The sequence below is a fragment of the Kogia breviceps genome, chromosome 12 (assembly GCF_026419965.1).
Source record: "Kogia breviceps isolate mKogBre1 chromosome 12, mKogBre1 haplotype 1, whole genome shotgun sequence".
Classification (NCBI taxonomy): Eukaryota; Metazoa; Chordata; class Mammalia; order Artiodactyla; family Physeteridae; genus Kogia; species Kogia breviceps.
Window position 1 is genome coordinate 97,775,929 of NC_081321.1, and position 21,204 is coordinate 97,797,132.

The window sequence follows — 21,204 nt, forward strand, 5'->3', positions numbered from 1 at the left end:
GCTTCTGGTGGCCTCATCAAATGAAGACCAGAATCTGCTGAGCAATCCTTAGGCGCAAATAAAGTGAAATAAGAAATGAGGTATAAGAAGCTCTTTTGGAAAAGCCACCGTGGTTGTTTTTTCTCTACTAAAATAGGTGCTTTCTCTCTCGGATATTTACCTTGACACGTGTCGCAGCTGCTCATTTTAGTTCAGTCAGCCAGCAGCTAAATTGCAGATTTTAAACACCGTCTCTACAAATAATTGATTATCGTTTGTAAACAGGGGGCCGGCTTTTGTGCCTATTTTAGGATCGTCCGTGGAGAGACTACACAGGCTAGGAGTAGCAGCTCGCCCTTCATGTGCCAATGAATGAGGAAGCTCTTCATTTCCCTTAACAGTTACTGGGTGTCTCCGTTCATGAAAACAGGAATCAAAATCCACTTATCTTACCCCTGAACAAGATTCCATAGTGTAGAAGAATACTGGTGTTCAGAATTTTAATGAATCCTGCCCTCCGGATATTTTATTGCAGCGATCTGAGAAGAACGGCCCACCCTCTGGAACAAAGAAGCAGTTAGAAAATAACAATTTCATGTTTCATACACCTGGGCAACTAGCAAACCCCTGACAATCACACGTCGTTCTCTTTGCCGAGAGCCAGGATCTTGCAACAGCTTGTAATTAGTGCTGTTTAGCATTTACTTTGCCTTTAGTTAGGTAATAAGCATTTATTGATTACCTGATAGGACTGGAGCTGTGTGCTAAGCACAGGATGGGGACAGAGTGACGAACGAGGCACAGTCTCTACTTAAGGTTACTTGGCGCTGAAAACACACACTTTGGAAAGGAAACTTGAAAACAGGTACAAAATGTTTTCTTAACAAATGTAAACCAATACCCTATTATAGGGAATCACTATTCCTTCAGAATTCAAGGCTCTGACTCCTGGCATACTCCATTCTAAGGAGAAAGGTACTTGCTGTCACATCTTGTCTCACAGCGAGAATGCGGACACCCCAGTCACTCCTTCTCTGGGCTAAGGAAGGTTCTGGCCTCCTCCTCCTCTGGAGACCCCCAAGTGTGGTAGGGACCCAGGAGAGAGGTAGCCACCAGCCCCTGAAAATCAGTCTGTCTGCCATGATTGGCAACCCTCCTGATGCTTTTGGTAAAAATGGAAACCTGGGTACCTACAGGACGGCCGCGTCAGTGAGCTAAGTTAATTCACCACAGCCTCCTGGAGACTGTTCTGAGCCCAGCTTGGCGGCAGGTGGTGGACATGAATCGGCAACACTTAGAAATAGCAGGGAAGGCTTTCCAAGAGGGCAAAATGGTCCAGCCGAGTTGGGGAAGAGCGCGTGAGGTGCGTAGGAGGGAGCTGTGCGGCCGGACCAGAGGGGGCCCACGTGGTGAGTCACAGACGCTGTGCTTGCAGAGTCTGAGACTGTGTTGAGATGACCAGGGAAGGCTGAATTCAACGGATGCTGGGACCATTCAGACCACCAACACGTCACCGACGGTCTCTTCTGAGCTAACTTCTTGGCACCAAGGAAAGTGGAAGAGACATGGCCGTAGCCTCAAGAAGCAGATGGTCGCAGGGCCGGGCTCTGTTATGAGAGACACGGGAGTGGGCATGGGAAGGAGACTTCAGGGCTTTCTTGGAGTAGACCTTGCCTGTGCTGAGCTTCAGCCTTAAATCAGCGTAATCCGGGCTGAGCTGGGGAAGGCAATCCGGGCAGAGGGGAGAGCCTGAGGGCGGCACAGAGGCCCAGCCAGCCAGTGGTTCTTGAGCAGAGTTAGATGAGCTCCAAGCTACCAGCTGTATTTGAGTAAAAAAGACTTTCTGGAAATCCCATGTACTATGGATTGTAAAGGGGGGAAATGAGAGACAGCAAAAATAGGTGGGGGAGATTTTAACCAATTCACTTAAGTTTTTCGAGGATGCAAAAGACTGGAGAAGAGAGTCTTGTTGGCCTTGGGAGCCTTTCCTTCTGCAGAGCTGGCCTTGCTCGTGATATTTTAAGACTTCTGTTCCCAGCTGGTGCCCAACACCACGGATACATGTAAAGATGACAACTTTAAAGAGGGGGAAATGCATTTTCTGGTTGATTTTTTTATACTTTAAACACACTTAGCATTCTCTGGTGTTTAAAGAATGCTTTTAATAGAGCACAGATTCCTTCCGTCAGCGGTGAGGGGACAGATTTAAGGACTGCAGCTCAGACATCGGGTGCCAACTAGCTTACAGGGATCCAAGTGTGAGAATCAGATTGTCACTTGATGTGTAGATTTGGCAAAGGCTCAGCACGCCTTGGCGACGGCTGCTGTGGGCCCAAGCTGTGTGACAGGTGCTTCTGTAGCAGATTCTCTTTGCCCTCGCTGGCAAAGTCCATCACTGGCTAAAAATTCACGGTCTCCCCCATTGGTCAGCTCCTCTCGGGTTGAACTGATAAGACAGTTTGACCACTGAAGAGTCGCAGCATGTTTGAGCTGCATGGGTTTTCAAGACACCTGATACGAAACCTCCTCATTATGAGATGAAAAGGGACCTCCCCTTTGGTCCCACCAACAGTGGCAGAGCTGGGTTACAACCAGTTGCCTGACTCATTTCAGTGCCTCCTGTTTCTTCCCACCGGGCATGCCCGTCCCTGGCCCCTGCCCTACCCACATGCCACCTGCTGCAGACTCAGCTCTCACCCTATGTTTTACATCTAGCGGTCTCCCTGCTGTCACCTCTCCTTGCTCGGCACCCCCGGAGTGCTGGCTCTCCGTACCATTCCTTTTGTTCCCGATTGGTGAGGAGGCAGGGCACCAGCCTAGTTCTTGCCTGGGAGGTTACGGCCCCCAAGGGCAGGACCGAGAACCGTGCGTAGAAGGGACAGGGCAGATGGTCTTCAGAGAAAACAAAACCCACTCCAAGAGGTTCCTTAAAAAACTACAAATAGAACTACCACATGACCCAGCAATCCCACTACTGGGCATATACCCTGAGAAAACCATAATTCAAAAAGAGTCATGTACCACAATGTTCATTGCAGCTCTATTTACGATAGCCAGGACATGGAAGCAACCTAAGTGTCCATCGACAGATGAATGGATAAAGAAGATGTGGCACATCTATACAATGGAATATTACTGAGCCATAAAAAGAAATGAAACTGAGTTATTTGTAATGAGGTGGATAGACCTGGAGTCTGCCATACAGAGTGAAGTAAGTCAGGAAGAGAAAAACAAATACCGTATGCTAACGCATATATATGGAGTCTAAGGGAAAAAAATGTCATGAAGAGATTAGTGGTAGGATGGGAATAAAACACAGACCTACTAGAGCATGGACTTGAGGATATGGGGAGGGGGAAGGGTAAGCTGTGACGAAGTGAGAGAGGGGCAGGGACATATATACACTACCAAATGTAAATTAGATAGCTAGTGGGAAGCTGCCGCATAGCACAGGGAGATCAGCTCGGTGCTTTGTGACCACCTAGAGGGGTGGGATAGGGAGGGTGGGAGGGAGGGTGACACAAGAGGGAAGAGATGTGGGAACATATGTATATGTATAACTGATTCACTTTGTTGTAAAGGAAAAACTAACACACTATTGTAAAACGGTTATACTCAAATAAAGATGTTAAATAAATAAATAAATAAAAACCCACTCCAAGAATGAAAGAGTCCACTCACTCGTTAGGCGCTAACTATATGCCAACATCCAACGTAGGCGAAGGCTGACGCAGCCCGGTCCTGCCTGCAGGGGGTCACTGTCCACGTGGGGAGACAAGTGCCGAGCAGTGAGGCGGGCGGACTGCGAGGAAGGCAGGGGAGGCCGGGGCCGGAGGAGAGCCCTCCCCAGCTGAACGCAGGGCTGGGCATCTCAGGCGAGGGAGGCCAGAGGCGGGGGCAGCCCCGGGCTTGGGTGGGGGTCCGCGCAAGCGGCCGGAGAGGACTTCCAGCAGCGGAAGGGCCGTCCCAGGAGGCGGTGAGCTTGTCGGGGATGGATGTCCAGGGATGTCAGAGGGCATCGCTCAGCCGGGCGAGGCCGGACCGTCTGGCCAACGTGCCATCCCAGTCTGAAGACACTCGTTCTTCGGTGAAGGGCGGAAGACGGTGGCTGCGCGGGGGGGAGGGCGGAGGCCAGACCCCGTGGGAGGCCGGCCTCCGCGGCCCAGAGTCCTCGGCGGCGCCCAGGGCTCCCGCCACCCGCTACCACTGCCGCCGCTCTGCCCAGAAAGGTGGCGGAACTGCCCCTCACGCGGGGCCTCCCGGGACAGGGCCTGTGCACCTCGCCTGTACCCACGGGGCTGCGGGCCACAGCCGGGGAGAGCGGCCTCACTGCGGGCCGAGGAGGCCGGCTGTCGCCGGGGACTTGGCCGCTAGGGGGCGCCCAGCGGCAGCGCCAGGCACAGACCGGCGCTTCTGCGAATTCTATTCCTGCTCTCAAAGCCACTTCGACCTCGTCATGACCATCCCATGAGGTAAGCAGGACGAAGATCACCTCCGTTACGTGAGCTACGACACCGGGTCAGAGAAGCTAAGTGGCCTACGTGCTGAGGTGGGAGGGCCGCCAAATCTGGGCCTTTCCGGCAAAGAAACTGGGTGAGTGGGGGAAGGGTGACATGTCCCCAATGGCGCAGTGTCCGGCCCGGGCGGAGGGCACGGGGCGGTCCCAGCTGGCGAGGGGCTGTGGCCGAACCCAGCTGTCTGGCAGTAAAGCCCTATGCTGGCGCCCCAGATACTTTCTGGAATCTTGTTGGTCTGTGAAGTCAAAAGGCCAGGCCACCGGGGACTCACTGGAGGCCCCTGACGTGCGGGAATCCCGAGGGGTGTCTGTAACATCAGCCACCTGCCCGGGCCTCTCTCCTCTCCAACCGTTCGGACGTTCCTCCCCTCGCGGCCCCTCAAATCCCATCCACACCCGGATGCTACCCCATGCGTCACTCCACCCTCCAGACTCGCTTTACTCGTGGGCTCCGCGGCGCCTTTTGCCTCGAATCATTGTGCCCTTGGCTTTGCTCCGTGCGCACAAGGTAGCAGCCGGTTCCCAGCACGCATGGCCCGAGAGCGCTTAGAGGCAGCTAAGAGTTGAAAATGCAAGCCAGGTAGCGTTCCTTCAGTTAAGGAATGCTCTTGTGCCTTCATTTATTCGTACAAAATCCAACCCTCACGACCTGTGAGGACGTCTGTGAGCTGCCTCCTGGCCTCCCTCCAAACTGAGTCCCTGCCGCCCAGTCTCCGGGCGCTGCCCAGCACACCACCCCCCCGCCCCGCCCTCCCCCAGGCGGCCCCAAGCCTGAGCCCCTCATGTCCTCCCGGTCTCAGCTCAAGCAGCATCTCCGCACTGGGCTTCCCCTGCTCCTTCAGGAGCACACCGGTCCCTTACCGCCTGCTTGAGCCTGGACTCGCCCCAGATCTCGTGACATCACCTCCCCATGAGAGTGTGAAGAGCGTGCAGGCCGGGGCCCTCCGTTGCATCACTGCACCCCCAGTGCCCCTAGCGGGGCCCCGTGCAGCGCGGGTGCTCAGTGAGTCCACAGGATGTGGTGACACATCAACGAGGCAGGGCCAGAGTGGACGTTCACTAAATAGCACCGTGAATGTACGGCATTGCCCTGCTTCTTGACCCAAGGGCTCTACCTTTATTGTCTGCTTTATTTTAGGTGATTTGTAAGTGATTTGGGAGCAGACCCCCTGGGACATAGCAGACTGGATATTCCTTTAACTAACCTGGGGCCTGGGGGTCTAGGGTCATCCCAGGTACCAAAATAAATTCCGGGATTTCACCTGAGACCTAAAGGAACTAGTCCATCTGAAAATAAACATGGCTTTTCAGAAAGCCGAAGCTTTATTCAGTACAACAATGTCCTGGACTTTCCTCCCACAAGGAACCGCTTAGACGGACTCTGGATTTCACAGGGGCGAAGTGCCATCAGCTGGGTTGGTCTCTATACCACCGTCCACCTTGTTGAAAGTGGGACCTTCCAAGACAGAGACCGAGACCCCTGGACGCCCAGGTGCACCAAAACCTCTTCCATGCTTTTCTCCTCCCCCCCGCCCTTCCTTTCACTTCAGCTTTAAAAAGATACCAAAGGTGAAGGGACAGACAGTGAGGGAAATTCAACCCTTGGAACGCTGAGTCTTGAGTGACCCAGCCCGACAGGGCCCAAGACCCTCTGAGCCCCGGGGACGGAGGTGAGCGGGGCTCACTCTCGTTGCCCTGAAGCGCTGAGGGGACCACGCAGGGCCCCCGTCTCCACCCGTCAGCACAAGCTGGACACAAGGCACGGGACGCGTCTTTATTAAAGATGCAAGCAAGCACATTCGTATCAGGTGTGGGGCTCAGTAATGCCCATACAGTACTAGAAATAGAAAAATAGAAAAGAAATCTCACAGAAAGCTGCCTCCCTCGCAGATACACAGAAAAAGTGCAGCTGAGCCCACCGCCAGGCGCCGAGTACCGCCTGCCCTGCTGCAGCTACTCCCCCCAACGAGGAACAGAGCACACGTCCGCACTTTCCAAAGACACCGCGCACCACGGAGCCCTCGCGCGTGCGGCGGCGACCCCTCCGGCCACCACTCCGGGCGCTTCCCAGCCAGACAGCCGGGACGGCCCCGTCCCACCGCGGCGGCAGCGTGCGTACAGACTGGCCGCTGGCCCTGCTCGCACCTGGCCGCCCTTCCATCGCTCCTCGGGACCAACGTGGGCCAGTTAACGAAGCGAGTGGCGGGGCAGTAAAGGCCACGCCTCCACCCCCTCGGACACAGCACGGAAGGCGACATCGCCAGCCCCGTCTGGGTGAGACAGGGCGCTACGCTCGCACATCGGGTCGCTGGGGCGCAGAGTTGCGGGCCCAGATGGAACAATGAACGGTATGTAAAGACCCAGTAGTTCTAGAATTTACCACCAATCGTCTGTTTGCCAACATAAGCAGGTTTCTACTTTGGGGAATGAAAGTAAGACTGCGCAACGAAAAGTCAGGTTCCAAGTGGACTCAGTGTCTCTGTGGAGGGCTCGCCGGTCACCGCGTCGCGGGCCCGTCCCGCCGGGTCCTCTGCATCAGCCTCGGAGCCACTGGCCGGGGGTCGCTGGCAGGAGGGCATCCTCTCTGAAAACGCCCCACTGAACAGTTCCCGCTGTATCCCGGGGCGACTACTGAGAACTGAACGCCACCAGCAGAAACAAGGCCCCCCCAACACCCGACTCACCCTCGGTCCTCACCAGCGTCTCACAACCAAACAAGAACCGAATGGCTGTGCCTTACGGAAGAAAACTACAAAAATAAAGAGTCAACCCTGAGATCTCCCTACCATTCGGGTGTGGTTCACTCCTGAGTCCCTCGGCAATGAACTTTTATTTGGTTTACTGACATTTATTTAGATTTCCAGTGAAAAGCTCTATAAAATACAATAAATAATGTGGGTTGTAAAAGGTAGACATTCTAGCTGCATATGTTACAGACAGGATACGTATGGTCCAGGTCATCGGAACCGCAATCTTTGTAATCTGACACGTAGACTTCAAATCCCAAAGGTGAGACAGCTGCTCTGGATCGGAAAGAACCCCATTCGTCCATTTCTCCGCCGTCCGTGTCTTACGCTGCTTCCAGAGCTTGTCCAGCAAGTAACAAATGAGTGCAAAGGGGACTTTGGGCTATTAGTGTCTGGGTGCTGTGAGCATGCAGGTTTGCCGTTGCTGTTATTATAAGTAAAAGTCGAACGTGAGGTCACACTTTCCCATCTTCTGTTTATACACCAAATCAAACTTCTCGTTCATGGAGACAGTGAAGATGTCCTTCCACAGCCCGACTCTCCCTAAAACACAAACGAGCAGAGTGTGCTGAATTCACTTGCTGTCAGGCCAGCTACCAAACCGCAGGAAATGGATCTGGAAGGTTCCAGATCTATTCCCGGACCCCTGTGAACCTGGCCTATTGGGGCAGGACGGCCCATGTGAGCGACAGACCAGCTGAACCCTCTTCCCTGACCGCCCAGCACCACAAACGTGCAGAGCCGCGGGCCCTGCCCATCCGCCACTGAATCCCCGGCACCGGGCACAAAGCGGGTGAGTCACAACACCCCAGAGGACAGACAGTGTCTGTGGAACAGATCTGCGGCCCCGGGCACCATGTGGATCGGGGTCCTCGTGGCACCACTACTCACTCACGGCTCAACAGCTCCACCAAGGCAGGATTTGCTTCTGGAGAATTTTAAAAGGAAAAGAAAAAAATCATCCAAAAAGGTAGAACATTTTCTGGTGAGCACGAAGCCGCCTGACCAGGTCAAGGGTGAAGATTTCGGGAAGGCTGCTCGTGCATCGTCAGGAATTTAAAGGGAGAAAAACAGTCAGAGCTCCCAACTCACCATCAAAACAAGTCCCGGGCCCCCCAGCCACTCCATCACAGCCACAGCTCAGCGAGGCTCGGCCAGAAAATGAGACCTCCTCCCGGCAGATGTGAGGGAGCCTGGAGAGTGAGCTGATGTGCAGGCGTGGGCCGACCCGTCCCTTCACGAAGGGAAGCGAGAGCTCAAAATGACGGAAACTGCTTGAACGCACTTTCCTTAACTACAGAATCTTCAGCTGTTCTGGTCACGTATGAATGGCGACTGTGAAGATGTCACAAGTGGGGGTCCCGCCCTCCCACCTACAGGAGCTGTGAACGCTTCATCCGGAGAGCCGGGGCTGTGCTTCTAATATAGCCGCCTCGGGGGACTGAAATGCCCGTTTCGTATTCTATTCACCGTCAGCATCTCTGAGATCAGAGCTCTGACCGTCTCCAGCAAACATCCTTCGTTAGCTCGGTTATTAACAGTCGTCCTTGTCCTGGCAGGACCTCACATACGAAACTGCAACCCTGCAAATGCTGAGCTAATAGATCCAAAGTGACAAGGGTTTTCTCTTCGGTGATGAAAAATTATACGTCAGCGTTGGAGAGGAAAAACAAGAGAGACTGTTCTTGCTACCCTCTAATGATACCTAAGGGACAAAACTAAAAGCTTCTAGACCAATCACACCATAAATATATTTTTCCATGATTATTTTTCCCAGCTGAGGCAGCTGAAAGCTCATCAAAGGAGTCACCCACCTGGTTTAGGATTTGGAATCAAGACAGTGCAATTTATGCTGTGACATGAATCAAATCTAAGCAATGCAGCTGGCTACTCAAGCCCCTGCATTCTCACCAACGCAAGGAGGTCTTCTGAGCAAAGAGGCAATGTGCTAAAAGAAAACAAAATCAAATAACTGAAATAAAGCAAAACCAAGGTAAACGATGATAGAGCAAACACATCGGAAGGAGCATATGGGCACGCAGTATGTTCTCGACACTTCTTAACCACACAAATGAACCGAAAGGGGGGATTCTGGAGAAGGTCACACCCAAGGATAACAAAACACAGCGAAAGCAAAATAAAAAAGAGCAAATAAATTTTAAATAGCAAACATTTGTGAAGACGCAGCCAGGAACGAAACGGCAGGGTGACTGGCTTGTTAGTGTCTTCTTGGAGGGCGGTCCGCCTGCCTTTGCGGGAAGGCGCTCGCCCCCTGACCTTCAGAACAGCCCTGCGAGCCAAGCGGGGCGGGCAGCCAAGACCGACCCGCCCTCCTGAGAGGAAGGACAAAAGGCCAGGGAAGCTCAAAGGCGTGGCCCGAGCTTGGCCAGGCCAGGCTGCAGCCCGGCTCTTCTCGCCGCTCCACGCAGCTGCCTGCGGAGTCCGGCGTCGTTTCCGGGCCCTCCCCTCCGGCACTGTCACCACCCCAGGGAGCTGGGAACCGGCCTCGGGTCCACAGCACCGAGTCAGGCGCGACTCTTGCTGAAGGGGGGGCTCACAGGCCTCGGCCAGCACCCAGCGTGCCCGGCATTTTAATGCCCGAGCTCTCCGCAGTCGAGCAGCCGCAAATACCACAAGCCCTGAGGGCACGGAGAGCAGCCCAAGTGGGTCTGGGGAGGACCCCTGCCTGGAACACCTGCCTCGCCTCGAACTGCTTCACGCGCAAGACACAGCTCTCGCGCCAGGAGGGTGCGCCGGCCTCTGTGACGGCCGAGGCCTGCACTTCCTGCTCGTGTGCGCTCTCTCACTCACACACACACACACACCCCACATACACGGGCGTGCGCACACGCACACCCCCTCCCCCGGACGGAGCTGCTCCCCCACCCCCACCCCGTGCCGCTAGCTCCCCTGGGGGATGGAGGGAAACGGCCCTTGCGCACACGGACTCTCCGCACCCTCTTCCCTCGACTCCCACGGGCCAGCTGGAGCTCAACGAGGCCACGTGCACGCACTGCGCTTCTCAACATCACAGCCCCCGACCCACCCCCAGGGTCTGCCCTGGGGGGCACCTGGGAAGGCGCCCGCCTGAAACACCTCGTGCCCACAGAGCCTGCCCGCGGACTCCAACACCGTGTGTGCGGGATGACAGGCCAACTCCAGCGGGGAGCTCCGGGGAGCCTCGGCGACACTTCTCGGGTTACCTTCCTGCCCCTCGAAGAACACAGGGCTCTGGAGCAATGAGGCTCAGGGCAGCGGAACCCTGACATGGGGGGTGGGCGCTGTGGTCCAGAAAGCGCGAGGACACTGGCAGGAAGGGGGACGAGGCCCCCGGGGCCCCAGGCAGAGGCAGAGAGGAGGAGGGTGGGACAGGCGGGGCGCGTACCCCGGCCCACAGGCAGGGCCTCGGCGTTGCAGCACTGGTCCACCAGCTGGTGGCAGTGCTCGATCAGGGACTCCAGCTGGGCCTTGTCACACGACACCCCCAGGAACCGGGCCAGCTGCTCCACCATGGTCACCAGGTCCTGGAAGACAAGAGCAGAGCACGGGAGCCTGTCGGAGGCGGCGCCTTTACAGAACACGACTTCGGGTACTGTATCCACAGCCTTACTTAGTTCCCGAGACAAGCCTGAAATTGGCCTCGTCTGGAAATAAAATCCAGGTTAAGAAACTGCCCAAGGGCACTCGGCTCTCAAGTGGCAGGCCTGGAATTCAAACCCAGGTCCCACGGAGGCAGACGTGAGGTCCTGATATAGCTGCGGTCATTTTAAACAGCAGCAAGAAGGAAAAGCACTTTGGTCCTGCGCCAGGAGCTAGAGCAGCTCTCTCTCTCCCCGTCCCGCCACGCCATCAGCGGGGCTCTAGACTGGCACTCGGGAGAACAGGGAGACCCCAGGGACCCCACACAGGCCTCAGGGCCGGCCCACGCCGCCGGGCAGGCGGAGCTGGCATGGTGTGAGGCAAGCTTCAGCTCTACTCGACTCGCTGACATAAAGCCATCTCTGGGCCCCGTCGCCGCACCGCTGCCGAGAGCGGAGCATTACGGGCGCAGCCCAGCGGCCTCCGGAGGGGCCCCGCCCCCCTGCTCGCTACGGCCACGTCCCTCTGGGCAGGCACCCGGACCCACACCCCGCGCTGCAGGGGCCTGACAGCCGGGTCCACGCTGGCTTCCATGTGGTTCCTTCAGCCTGTCAGGCGGGTTCTTTCTGGGACGGTAGTTGGCTATGTCCTGTCTGGAATGTTCTTCTCCAGGTGTCCACACGGGTCACTCCCTCACTTCTTTCAGGTCTTTGTCCCCATCAGTGACACTTTCCCTGACCTGCACTTAAACCTGCCACCGCCCCTCCCCAGCACTTCCCTTTTCTGCTTTATTTTTCAGCATTTATCATCATCCAGTGCGTTTTACTGTTTGTGTTTGGGGGGGCGGGAGGAAGAGGCAGGGAGGCTGCAAAAACCCAGGCCACAGTGACACCAACCTGGACCAGGGAGACGGGGGCAGAACTGGGGAGAAACAGTCAGATAAGAGATACATTTTGAAGGTAGAGCCAACAGGATTTGGAAAATGAAGGCCAGGTGTGAGAGAGGGGAAAGTCAAGGATGAGTCCGGACTTCGACGTGAGCCGTGGAGGACAGAGCCGCTGCCCTGGGTGCAGACGGGTGAAGGTGCGGAGGACCCAAGGGGACACCTCCGGAGCTTGCTTTGGAGGCGTTAAGTCTGCGATCTGCACCACACTCCCAGGCAGGAAGGCGCAGTGGGTGGACGGAGATGAGCCTGGAGAGGACTCCAATCGGGCCTGGGGGCCCGAGGCCCGGCTGAGGCCACCAGGGGAGGGAGTGTGGATGGAGGAGACCAAAGCTGAAGTCTGGGGGCAGAGGGAGGGCTGCTGCCGTGGAGGAGTCAAGGGGAGCATCCAGGGATGCGGGACGCAGGACCAAGTGTGACCGACTGCCTGTCACCTGCTGCTAGGAGGGCGGGACCATGGGACCCAGACACACAGGGGTCGTGGTGACCTTGACAGAGCAGCCTGAGGACGGGGTGAGCTTGCCTGGAGGGGCTCAGGAGTGGAGACAAGTCTGAGGTCCCTCGGCAAAGAGGAGCTGAGGAAAGGGAAGGACGTTGGGGGGAGGAGGGCTGGGCTGGGGGGGCGGTTCGCACTGTCGCCCTGAGAAAGGAGAGGCGTCAGCACTTCTGCTCGGGCAGCGGCAGGGTTCAGACCCGGCAGGGGGCAGCGGGGTTCTAGGACCAAGGGGACCTCGCACATGCTCGGCACACAGCGAGGCTCTTAACGTGCTGAGGATGACGGTGCTGACGCCGAGACAGGCCGGGACGTGCCGGGCCCCCTTCCAGACCTCGCTCTCCCGGGGACACAGGAGAGGTCCTGCCTCGCTGCCCCAGCACCGCCGCCCAGCCTGGCACATGGACTCAACCACCACCTAGTGCCCGTCACCCTCTGCGCCTGGCACTCAAGAACTCGTCACAGGGATCGATTCACAGGTACACCCGCCGGGGTTGTCAGCACTTTGAGAATTGCCACGCTACGGCAAACAGGCTGGGACAAGAAATCCGGACTCTGCCATCTCAGCCCTTTGCCCCAAGCAGGTCCCCTACGGAGAGGGTGCTGGGTGGCAGCAGGGTGAGTCCGGCTATCGCTCCACTGCTGTTGGAGCAGAAAAACAATACACGGGCCTCTCGAAAGCACCACATGCCACCAACGCAGAAGCTGTGCTTGGCCGGGAGCCGGGGCAGGGTAGAGGCCTGGGGGGTCAGCACCGGCCGGAGGCGAAACACTGGTCAGGGGGACCCTGGGCCCACGCGGAACTCCGGAGTCCGACTGTCAGCCCTGATGCCCGGGGTCTTGGCGCTGCAGGCCCTGCCCGCCCGCCCGCTCGCACTGGGGGCGGCACTCACCCCCGGGGCGCCACCCCTACGCACTCACCCGGTGCATGTCTTCGTACTTGAGGAAAAGCACATTCGAGTCCATACGGTGCTCCCAGAACTCCTGCACGTGCTCAAACCAGGAGCCGTAGCCCACTGTGGAGACAAGGGGCCAGGTGAGCAGTCACAGGGAGGGAGCGGGCACGTGTGAGGCGGCCTTGCTTCCCTGCCTTCCCGGCCACAAGGCTCCCTCCTCTGCCCGGTAGCTGTGTTTCAGGAAGCCCTGGGCTCCACCGGCAGCCCCCCAGATGAGCCACGTCCCCCGGCCTCCTGCCCAAGGCCTCGGCCCCTGCCTCCTGGATGCCTAGAAGCCCCGACCCTAACGTGGAAGCCTCTGTTCTCCGGGGGTACGGAGGACGGCACCCGGCACCCATGAGTTTCTCTGACAAGGGGTGACCAGGAAGAGAATGACGCCCAGAGGAAGTGGGACACAGGACCAGTGAGTTTTGCTGTCGGGGCTATAGGATGGGGTGCGGGAGGCTCCAGGCAGAGCTGCGAATGGGGCCTGCCAGGCGAGCGCATCACAGGCAGGACCCTGGAACCAGGCAGAACCAGGAAGGCGCGGGGGTGAAGGGGCAGCGGGCCCTGTCCTGGCACACGAGGCCGTGCAGGACGGCACGACAGGTCACCCCCACACCCCAGCCCTCGCACTTCCCACGCTCCACAGGGCCCTGGCGTGGGGTTGAGGTCACACAGGCAGAGACACAGGTCAGGGTGGCCCGGCTGCTTCGCAGCGTTTTTCCTAAAAACGATGGGTTCTCACTGCCGATTCACACTAATGTGCCCACCGCTGTGAGGACACCCCCGGGGGGGCTTCCACGTTAACCAGAGGATGGTCTCGGCCGAAGAACACGGGGCCCTGGGCCTGCTGGGCATCGGGAAGCGGGTCCGGCTGGATAACAGGGGCCAGTCAGGGGTGGTGGCCCTGCTGCCCGCGTCCTCACTCGCCCGAGCGCCCGTCCGGCTCGCAAGCACGGGGCCCTGCAGTGGAGCTCCCGGCCTGGCGGCAGAGCCCCAAGGACACGGGCACGGCGACGCGGAGCGGCCAGCGCTGGGAGGGAGGCCGGCGGACACGGCGGGCCTCGAAGCATCAGTGAGGGCTGCGCGGGCAGCGGAGGGGAAGAGGCCGCAGGGGATGCGGCGCACAGAGGCAAGGCCTGCAAATGGGCCTTAAAGACATAAGAAGTGGCCGCAGGGGCCCGCGGAGCAGGTCAGAGCAGCTGGCAAGGTCGGACAGAGGGCAGAGGGTGAAGGACAAGGGCTCGGGACAGAGGCAGCCAGCCCCTCATCCCCTCGCTGGCCGTGAGACCGGCGGGCCCTGAGCCGTTCTGCCGTCACCCCAGGGCTGCCGCGGCGCCGAGAGCCCCGCGTACACGAGGGCCTGCAGGGGCAGCGCCTGTGCGCCTCCCCTCTGGTGGAAAGTTCCACGGGGTGGGACGGGCAAGGCGCCGGCGAGGGTCCTACTTGTAGCGCTGAGTCCCCTGAGTGGCAGGGCTGCTCCTGTCCCCGCACAGGCACGCCTCAAGGTGCTGACAACCTCTTACACTTACACGCGTGACCAAGGCTGGGAAAACAGGGGTGACCCAACGCCCGGGTCCCAGCGCTACCCGACAACATCAGCCTGCCAGCCCGCCACCAGGTGGCAGCACGGCAGCAGCCTGGGCCCCGCAGCCCCACGAGAGGTCCTGAGGGATGGAGGCGGAGGTCAGGGGTCGCTGAGGGGCGGGCCCTGGGACCAGGTCAGAGCAGAAGGGCCCTCTTCGGGCCAACTAGGCGCCCCCCCGGCACTTCATGGGGAACGAAGGGCGGGGAGCTCTGGAAGGCGAGGGGTAAGGGGGCGGAAGTGAACCAACGCAGGCAGGCTTCAGCCGAAGGCCTTGCGGGAGACCCACCGCTGCGTGAATCCTGGCCGTGTCTGGGCCCCGGTGCTCCCACGGCAAAGTTCTAGCTGCGGGGCCCTGGACTCCAGGCCTGGCACATCCCCGCTCCGTGCACGCACAGGGCGGGACGTAGCAGCCAGGCCAGCCTTCCCGCTTTACAGGACAAGGGCGAGTCCAGAGAAGGAAGGGACCTGCGCAGCTCACGGACAGGCTGATGAGCTCGGGGCCCCGAGCGGAGTCTCCCAGGTCTGGGCCCACGGCTGGCACGCAGACCAGGTGAGCCGCGCCCTGGGGTCAAGCAGTCCACTGGGCGTGGACACGGAGGTAAGAAAACCCCGCTGCTTCCCAGAGAACACTCGCAGACACACGGCCAGGGCTGCTGGGGACGGGGACGGGGGAGGCTGGATGGGGGTGACTCGGGACAGCGAGGATGTGGGGACAGGGTCACTCGCACGGGGACGGGGTGACAGGACGGTGGTCACCCACAGGGACCCCTCCCCCCTGCTCCTGTCCCCCAGGCACATGGCTCCGGGGCCCCCCAGCCCTGCAGTGTGCAGGTCACGACCCCCAACACAGGGCTCGGGCAGCGTGTCCTCGCTCCGTTGGCGAGCGGCGCCATTTCACTGCCCCTCTGCACGTCATTCTCCAAGTTTTCAGGACCTCGGACAGAGAAGGCAAGCCTCCTGGAGAGCGGGAACTGGGCGGGAGCACAGAGAATAAGCAGGCCTGGGGAGGCTAAGTACATGGCCGCAGAGGCTTTGGCGGGACCGCAGCCTCGGACTTCGGGGCGGGCAGCGCCGTGACCTTCACAGCGCGGACAGGCCTGCACTAGGTAACTCTGAACGGCTCCGGCTGGAGCAGGAGGCTTGCAGCCCGCACTGCAGGGCAGTCTGAACCTGCAGGACACCGCTGTCTACGACAGGGCTGTCCCCATGCAGGTGACTGCTGCTATAAAGGCAGGGGTGCAGAGCGGGACTTAGAGATGCGGCTTTGGGAGCCCCAGGAGTGCTTGCTCCGAACGCCCGGCAGACCCCGAGGGGCCCGAGCCAGGCAGCGGGCGGGCCGGGGGGAGGGGAGGCTGGACAGAGGCCGTTAGCAGGTTCCAGGGGCCTTAGCGTACAGCTGCTGGGGCCACCTACGCCTGTCCCCTCCCACCGGGCCCCCCTCCCAGTCCCAGCTGAAGCAAAGACTCGAGGGCAGGGAAGAGAGGGTCTTCAGGCGGTGCAGGCGGCGCACTAAGGAGGACCTGGTCTTCAGCCAGGCCCGGGAGGCAGCTCCAGTCGGGCCACCCATGTAAGTCTGGGGCGCTGTACTCCTGGACCGCCATTATGCACCTTAGCCCACCCCTGTCCCGTGACCGCACCGCAGAACCCCTGACTGGGCTGGAGAACAAATGGACAGCAAGGCTGGGGGTTGCTTGCGCTGGGAAAGAAAACAGGAAGTTTTGTGTATTTTTAGACTCGGTGCAGAGGAGTCCGGGTGCAGGTTTAATTAACAGGTATGTAGACCCACTTCAAAGCCCTCCTGGGCGCAAACTCTAAAGAGAAGGGTGCCCAGAGAAGCCAGGGCTGGCGGTGGGGGAGCCACCTCGGGGGCGCGGGGAACAGAACTGTAGCGAGGAGCTGCCAGCCCCGCTGCCAAGGGGACGGCTCCCTCCCTGGCCCTCTGCCTGACCCACTCCGCCCCGGGGAGGGGAGACGTGGAAGGGCCCTGGTTCGCTCGGCCCCAGCTCGCCCCTCTCCCCTGGGAACAGGCTTCCTGCCCAGAGCGCTGCCTTCCCCCTCCCCCAAAGTGCACCCCAGCTGTCACACGGGCCTGAGGCTGGGGGCCAAGACTGATCCCCAAGTCCAGCTAAAGGCCCACAGGGCTCTCACGTGAAGCCCCAGCCTCCACTCTGGCCTCCGGCACCGCTAAGAGCCGTATATGGGCCACCGTCCTCGCTGCTCGGAATCCAGGCAGGAAGAGCGACGCTTTTAATTGGGGAACTTCTCCGAACCCCAAGGATGTGGCGAGAGAGAAGGGCCTCAGCGTTGGACACCCGCTCTGTCTGGCACTAGCTCGGCCTCGGACAAGCTGACAGCCCCCAGCCCCAGCTCCTCCGCCCGCCAGCGGGAAAGCAGCCAACCCCGCAGTTACGGTACAACCGGCGGGCACCGCGACGGACACGCGGGCGCTCAGCGAGCAGTGAGCAGCCCCGCCGTAACGTCACACAGACACTTACACTTGTCGTTCATGAACCTCCGGCAGAACTCCTGGAATGTGCCTCGGTAGCTCATGGTCCGCAGGGAGCGGTGGAACTGGTAGTAGGACACCACCAGGTCCTTGGGGTTCCGGGCCATGTATATGACCTGCCGGAGGGAGCGGGGGACAGAGGAACGGACAGAGGGACAGACGGGGTTAGTCTGCGGTCCTCCGCCCTGTGCAGCTTCCACTGACCTACAACCCACTCTCTTGACCCCGTTTCCAACAGCAAAGTCAGCCCCTCGTGCACCAAGGCCAAACGCTTTTTCTCTATTACTTGTTTCAGCGGAGGTGCACTCCTGTCCACGCAATAGCATCAGCTAGGACCACTACTTGAGTGTTTTAGTATATTTCTGTTCTCTAGCACTCCTTTTTTATTTTTAATCGAGGTATACTTGCTGTACAATATTACATACGTTACAGGTGTACAATATAGTGATTCACAACTTTTAAAGGTTATATTCCATTTACAGTTATTATAAGATATTGGCTCTACTCCTCATGTTGTAGAATATATCCTTGTAGTTTATTTTATACATAATAGTTTGTATTTCTTAATCCCCTACTCCTCTCCCGCCCCTCCCCCCTTCCCTCTCCCCACAGGTAACCACTAGTTTGTTCTCTATATCTGTGAGTCCGCTCCTTTTTTTATTATACTCACTAGTTTGTCGTATTTTTTTTAGATTCCACATATAAGTGATATCAAACAGTATTTGTCTTTCTCTGTCTGACTTAGTCCATCCATGTTGCTGCAAATGGCAAAATTTTGTTCTTTCTTATGGCTGAGTAATATTCCATTGTATATATAAACCACACCTCCTTTATCCATTTGCCCGTTGATGAATAAATACTCAGGCTGCTTCCATGTCTTGCCTATTGTAAACAGTGCTGCTGTGAACACTGGGGTGTCTCTAGCACTACTTTAAAATCAGCAGAAGACAGAAAACTTATAGTCCTGACACTGGTGATGAGAATTATAAGCCTCATACGTCTAATGCAGTTGAGAAAAAAAGAAAAAAATCAGAGACAGTGAAAGCAGCCATGAGTCCTCAGGCCTTCAGTGGGCAGAGGCTGGGCTCTGGCTGGTCAAGTTCAGCTGTGAGGAAAAGCGAAAGTGAGAAGCATGGATAAAATGCTAGGGACGCGGGGTCAAGGAGAGCCTCTCCGGCGCTCTAAGCACACCGAGGTTGTCTGGGAACTTGGGCCCGTGACAGACCACCGTTTGGACTGGCACACGCGCCCCTGGTTCCGGGAGCAGCGGGAGGCGGCGGGGAGCGGAGTTACCTTGGAGTCGCCGCTGTGGAGGTCTGAGGGCAGGAAGCGGTACGGGAGGTGGCTTTTGATGAGGCGGGGGGACGTCAGTTCCTGCAGCAGGGCAGAGGGGAGGCGCTCAGAGGACATGCGCCCTTTCTCTGGGGCCCAGGCGGACGGGGCCGCAGACGAGTCAGGACCGGTACCACCTGCACCCCGAACGACCTTCTCACCTGAGACGGGACCCCCCGCCCCGCCCAGGCTGGACCCTGGGGGCAGACACGGGCCGACGCGATCCCCGTCCTTGGCCCCCGTGGCCTGAGTCAGAGTGTACCGTCCGGGGTCTGCTCAGAGGACGTGGGCCGCGATGGCCGCCCGGAGCGGCCGCGGAGAGGGGGCCCCGCCGTCAGCCTCGGCACAGAACTCCTGCGGCTCCCGGCCCGGCCCCCCTCCCTCGGCCAGCGCTCCACTCCCGGGCCCTGACTCAGACGTGCCCCCCGCTCCCCGAGAGGCCCGGCCCCGTCCCACTTTGCTCCCGTCTGGCGTGGCCACCCTTCAACCACTAGGACTCTCAGTTTTCCTGTCCTGGGGGCTCCCTCACGGGGATCTCAGCTCCGCGAGGGCTGTGACACCATGGTCAGTTCAGTCCTTGGCGGGACCCCAAAGCCAAGAGCAGGGCAGCCCGCGGCGGGGGCCCACGCAGCTCTACTGGAAGGCTCAGCGGTGGGTCAACAGGGGCTGCAGCACCGCGGCGGGCACAGGGGCGGGAGGGGCTGGACGCAGGTGGGCCAACGCTGGAGGCTGGGGTGCAGAGCCCGGCTTACGCGGGACAACGGCCCGGCGGTGGGGGGCATTCTCAGAGCTTACTTCAGGATGCTCGTCTAGTGGGAGAAGGGACAGGCGGGCCACGCAGGAAATGAGGCCCGAATGAGAGGTGGCAGAGGGGAGGATGGAGAGAAAAAGCTCCAGATCTGTCTGAGGGGTAGAAAGGATGGGACCTGGGAATCATGTTTTTTTCCCTCTTGACACCGAATGTTCGATGCAAACACATCCCACCCAGTCCCCTCAACAGACGGGTGAGCCGCAGCGGGAGGGCCCTCACCCCTACACGCCCCCCCCCATCTCCCCTACTCCCGGCATCTGCCTCCTTTCCCCCTCCAAGCCACCCACGTCACCCACTGGTTCAGTTCCAGGGTCACTGCCACCAGCTCAGGCCCATCAGTCTTCCCCGCCCGCCCCCAGCTACCTGGGGGTCCCGGGAGCTCGCTGCTCTCCCTCCACCCACGAGGCCCCCAGGAACCCCTCAGGAGCAACCGTCACTCAGGATGCAACCGTGGAAAGGCCCCCAGGGGGTCGTGTGGGCTGCTGCCACCTGCCCGGAGCGCACCTTGATGATGTCCAGGCCCGGCTGCGGGTACTCCAGGACCGGGAGCTGCTCGTCGATATTCATCAGGCCGATCTCATCAGGGTCGGCCCCCTGGCTCACCAAGTAGACCACCTCCTGCAGCAAGCTGGTGCCTGGAGGGAGAGAAGCCCGGTGAGGGGCGCCCAGAGGAAGCCCGGGGGCCAGCCCCACCCTCGGGTCAGCGCCTGCCGCCCAGAACAAGGGCCGGAGGGCCGCAGAGCCGGGGGGCGCGCAGCGTCCCAGGAGGGCCTCGAGTCCAGCGGAAGAACCCCGGCCTAGGCGTGCGGCCTTGGCCCGAATCCCCTCTTGGGGTGAGCGCGGCTGGGCCAGGTTTTCTGAGCTCCTGTTTTCTTGGCCCTGAACGCAGGCAGGAGATTTCTCGAGGCTGTTGTGAGGAGCGAACGGGACACACAGGAGCCGCCTCCCCAGGCTCGGGGGGCTCCTGAGCGGACGAGCCTCAGTCCTGGGCTTCCTGAGGCTGCATTTGCGTTTACCCAGGAGTGATGAAGGTCCAGGGCAACAGCTGGCCAGCCGACTGTGACTTACAACGAAAACGATGTCTCCCGGCACCTACTAAAGTGAAACACAGGTACGCCCTGGGACCGGAGAAACGTACGAGACAACACGGAGAGACACACATACCGGAACAGCCCTGCTGTGTTACCCGGAAGAGCAAAGCCTGGAAACAACGGAAACGTCGGTCCGCCGCAGAAGGAGTGACTAGGCCAGGGTACTCAGACAGTGGGACACCGGGCAGCAGCGGAAGGCAGACACCAAAGGGCGTCTGCCGCGTGACTCTGCATGCTCCCATTCCTACCGGGCTCCGGCACGGGGAAGTCAGCTGCAGCGACAGAGGTGAGGACAGCGGTTCTTTGGGGGAAGGTTACCGGCTCCAAGAGGACGTGAAGGGGCTTCTGGGGTGCCGGGACGGCTCTTTCTCTTGGCCCGGTGGCAGTACCAAGGAAGCGCGCACACACAAGGCATAATTCAATTCAAAGGAAACCCCACCTGTCTGTCCAGCACTGTGGTCAGCAGAACCTGCTCCCCGAGAAAGACGGAGGGGGCCCAGCCAGCATGGAGATGGGACAACTTCGCCCGGTGACACCCCAGACCCTCAAAGACGGAGAGAGGCCCTCCAGGGAACAGGAGCCAGGTCCTCCTCCCCAACCACTCCACTCCCTTCCCTTCGGGGGAATCGGTCCCTGCTGCTGACTCCTCATCTCCCCCCGCCCCCTCGTCTCCCAGCTGCA

General features: G+C 59.2%; 1 protein-coding gene across 1 annotated transcript in view; it reads right to left on the reverse strand.

Moving 5' to 3' along the window:
• Positions 1-6,255: 6,255 nt before the first annotated feature.
• Positions 6,256-21,204, reverse strand: part of SULT4A1 (sulfotransferase family 4A member 1) — a 31,018-nt gene continuing 16,069 nt past the window's right edge. Inside the window, exons 2-7 of the mRNA XM_059080949.2 lie at positions 19,937-20,067; positions 18,583-18,663; positions 17,279-17,405; positions 13,179-13,273; positions 10,628-10,766; positions 6,256-7,785 (exon numbers count right to left, since the gene is read on the reverse strand). Coding sequence (XP_058936932.1) covers positions 7,673-7,785; positions 10,628-10,766; positions 13,179-13,273; positions 17,279-17,405; positions 18,583-18,663; positions 19,937-20,067 — 686 coding nt within the window. The 3' untranslated portion in view covers positions 6,256-7,672. The remainder of the gene's footprint in view (positions 7,786-10,627; positions 10,767-13,178; positions 13,274-17,278; positions 17,406-18,582; positions 18,664-19,936; positions 20,068-21,204) is intronic.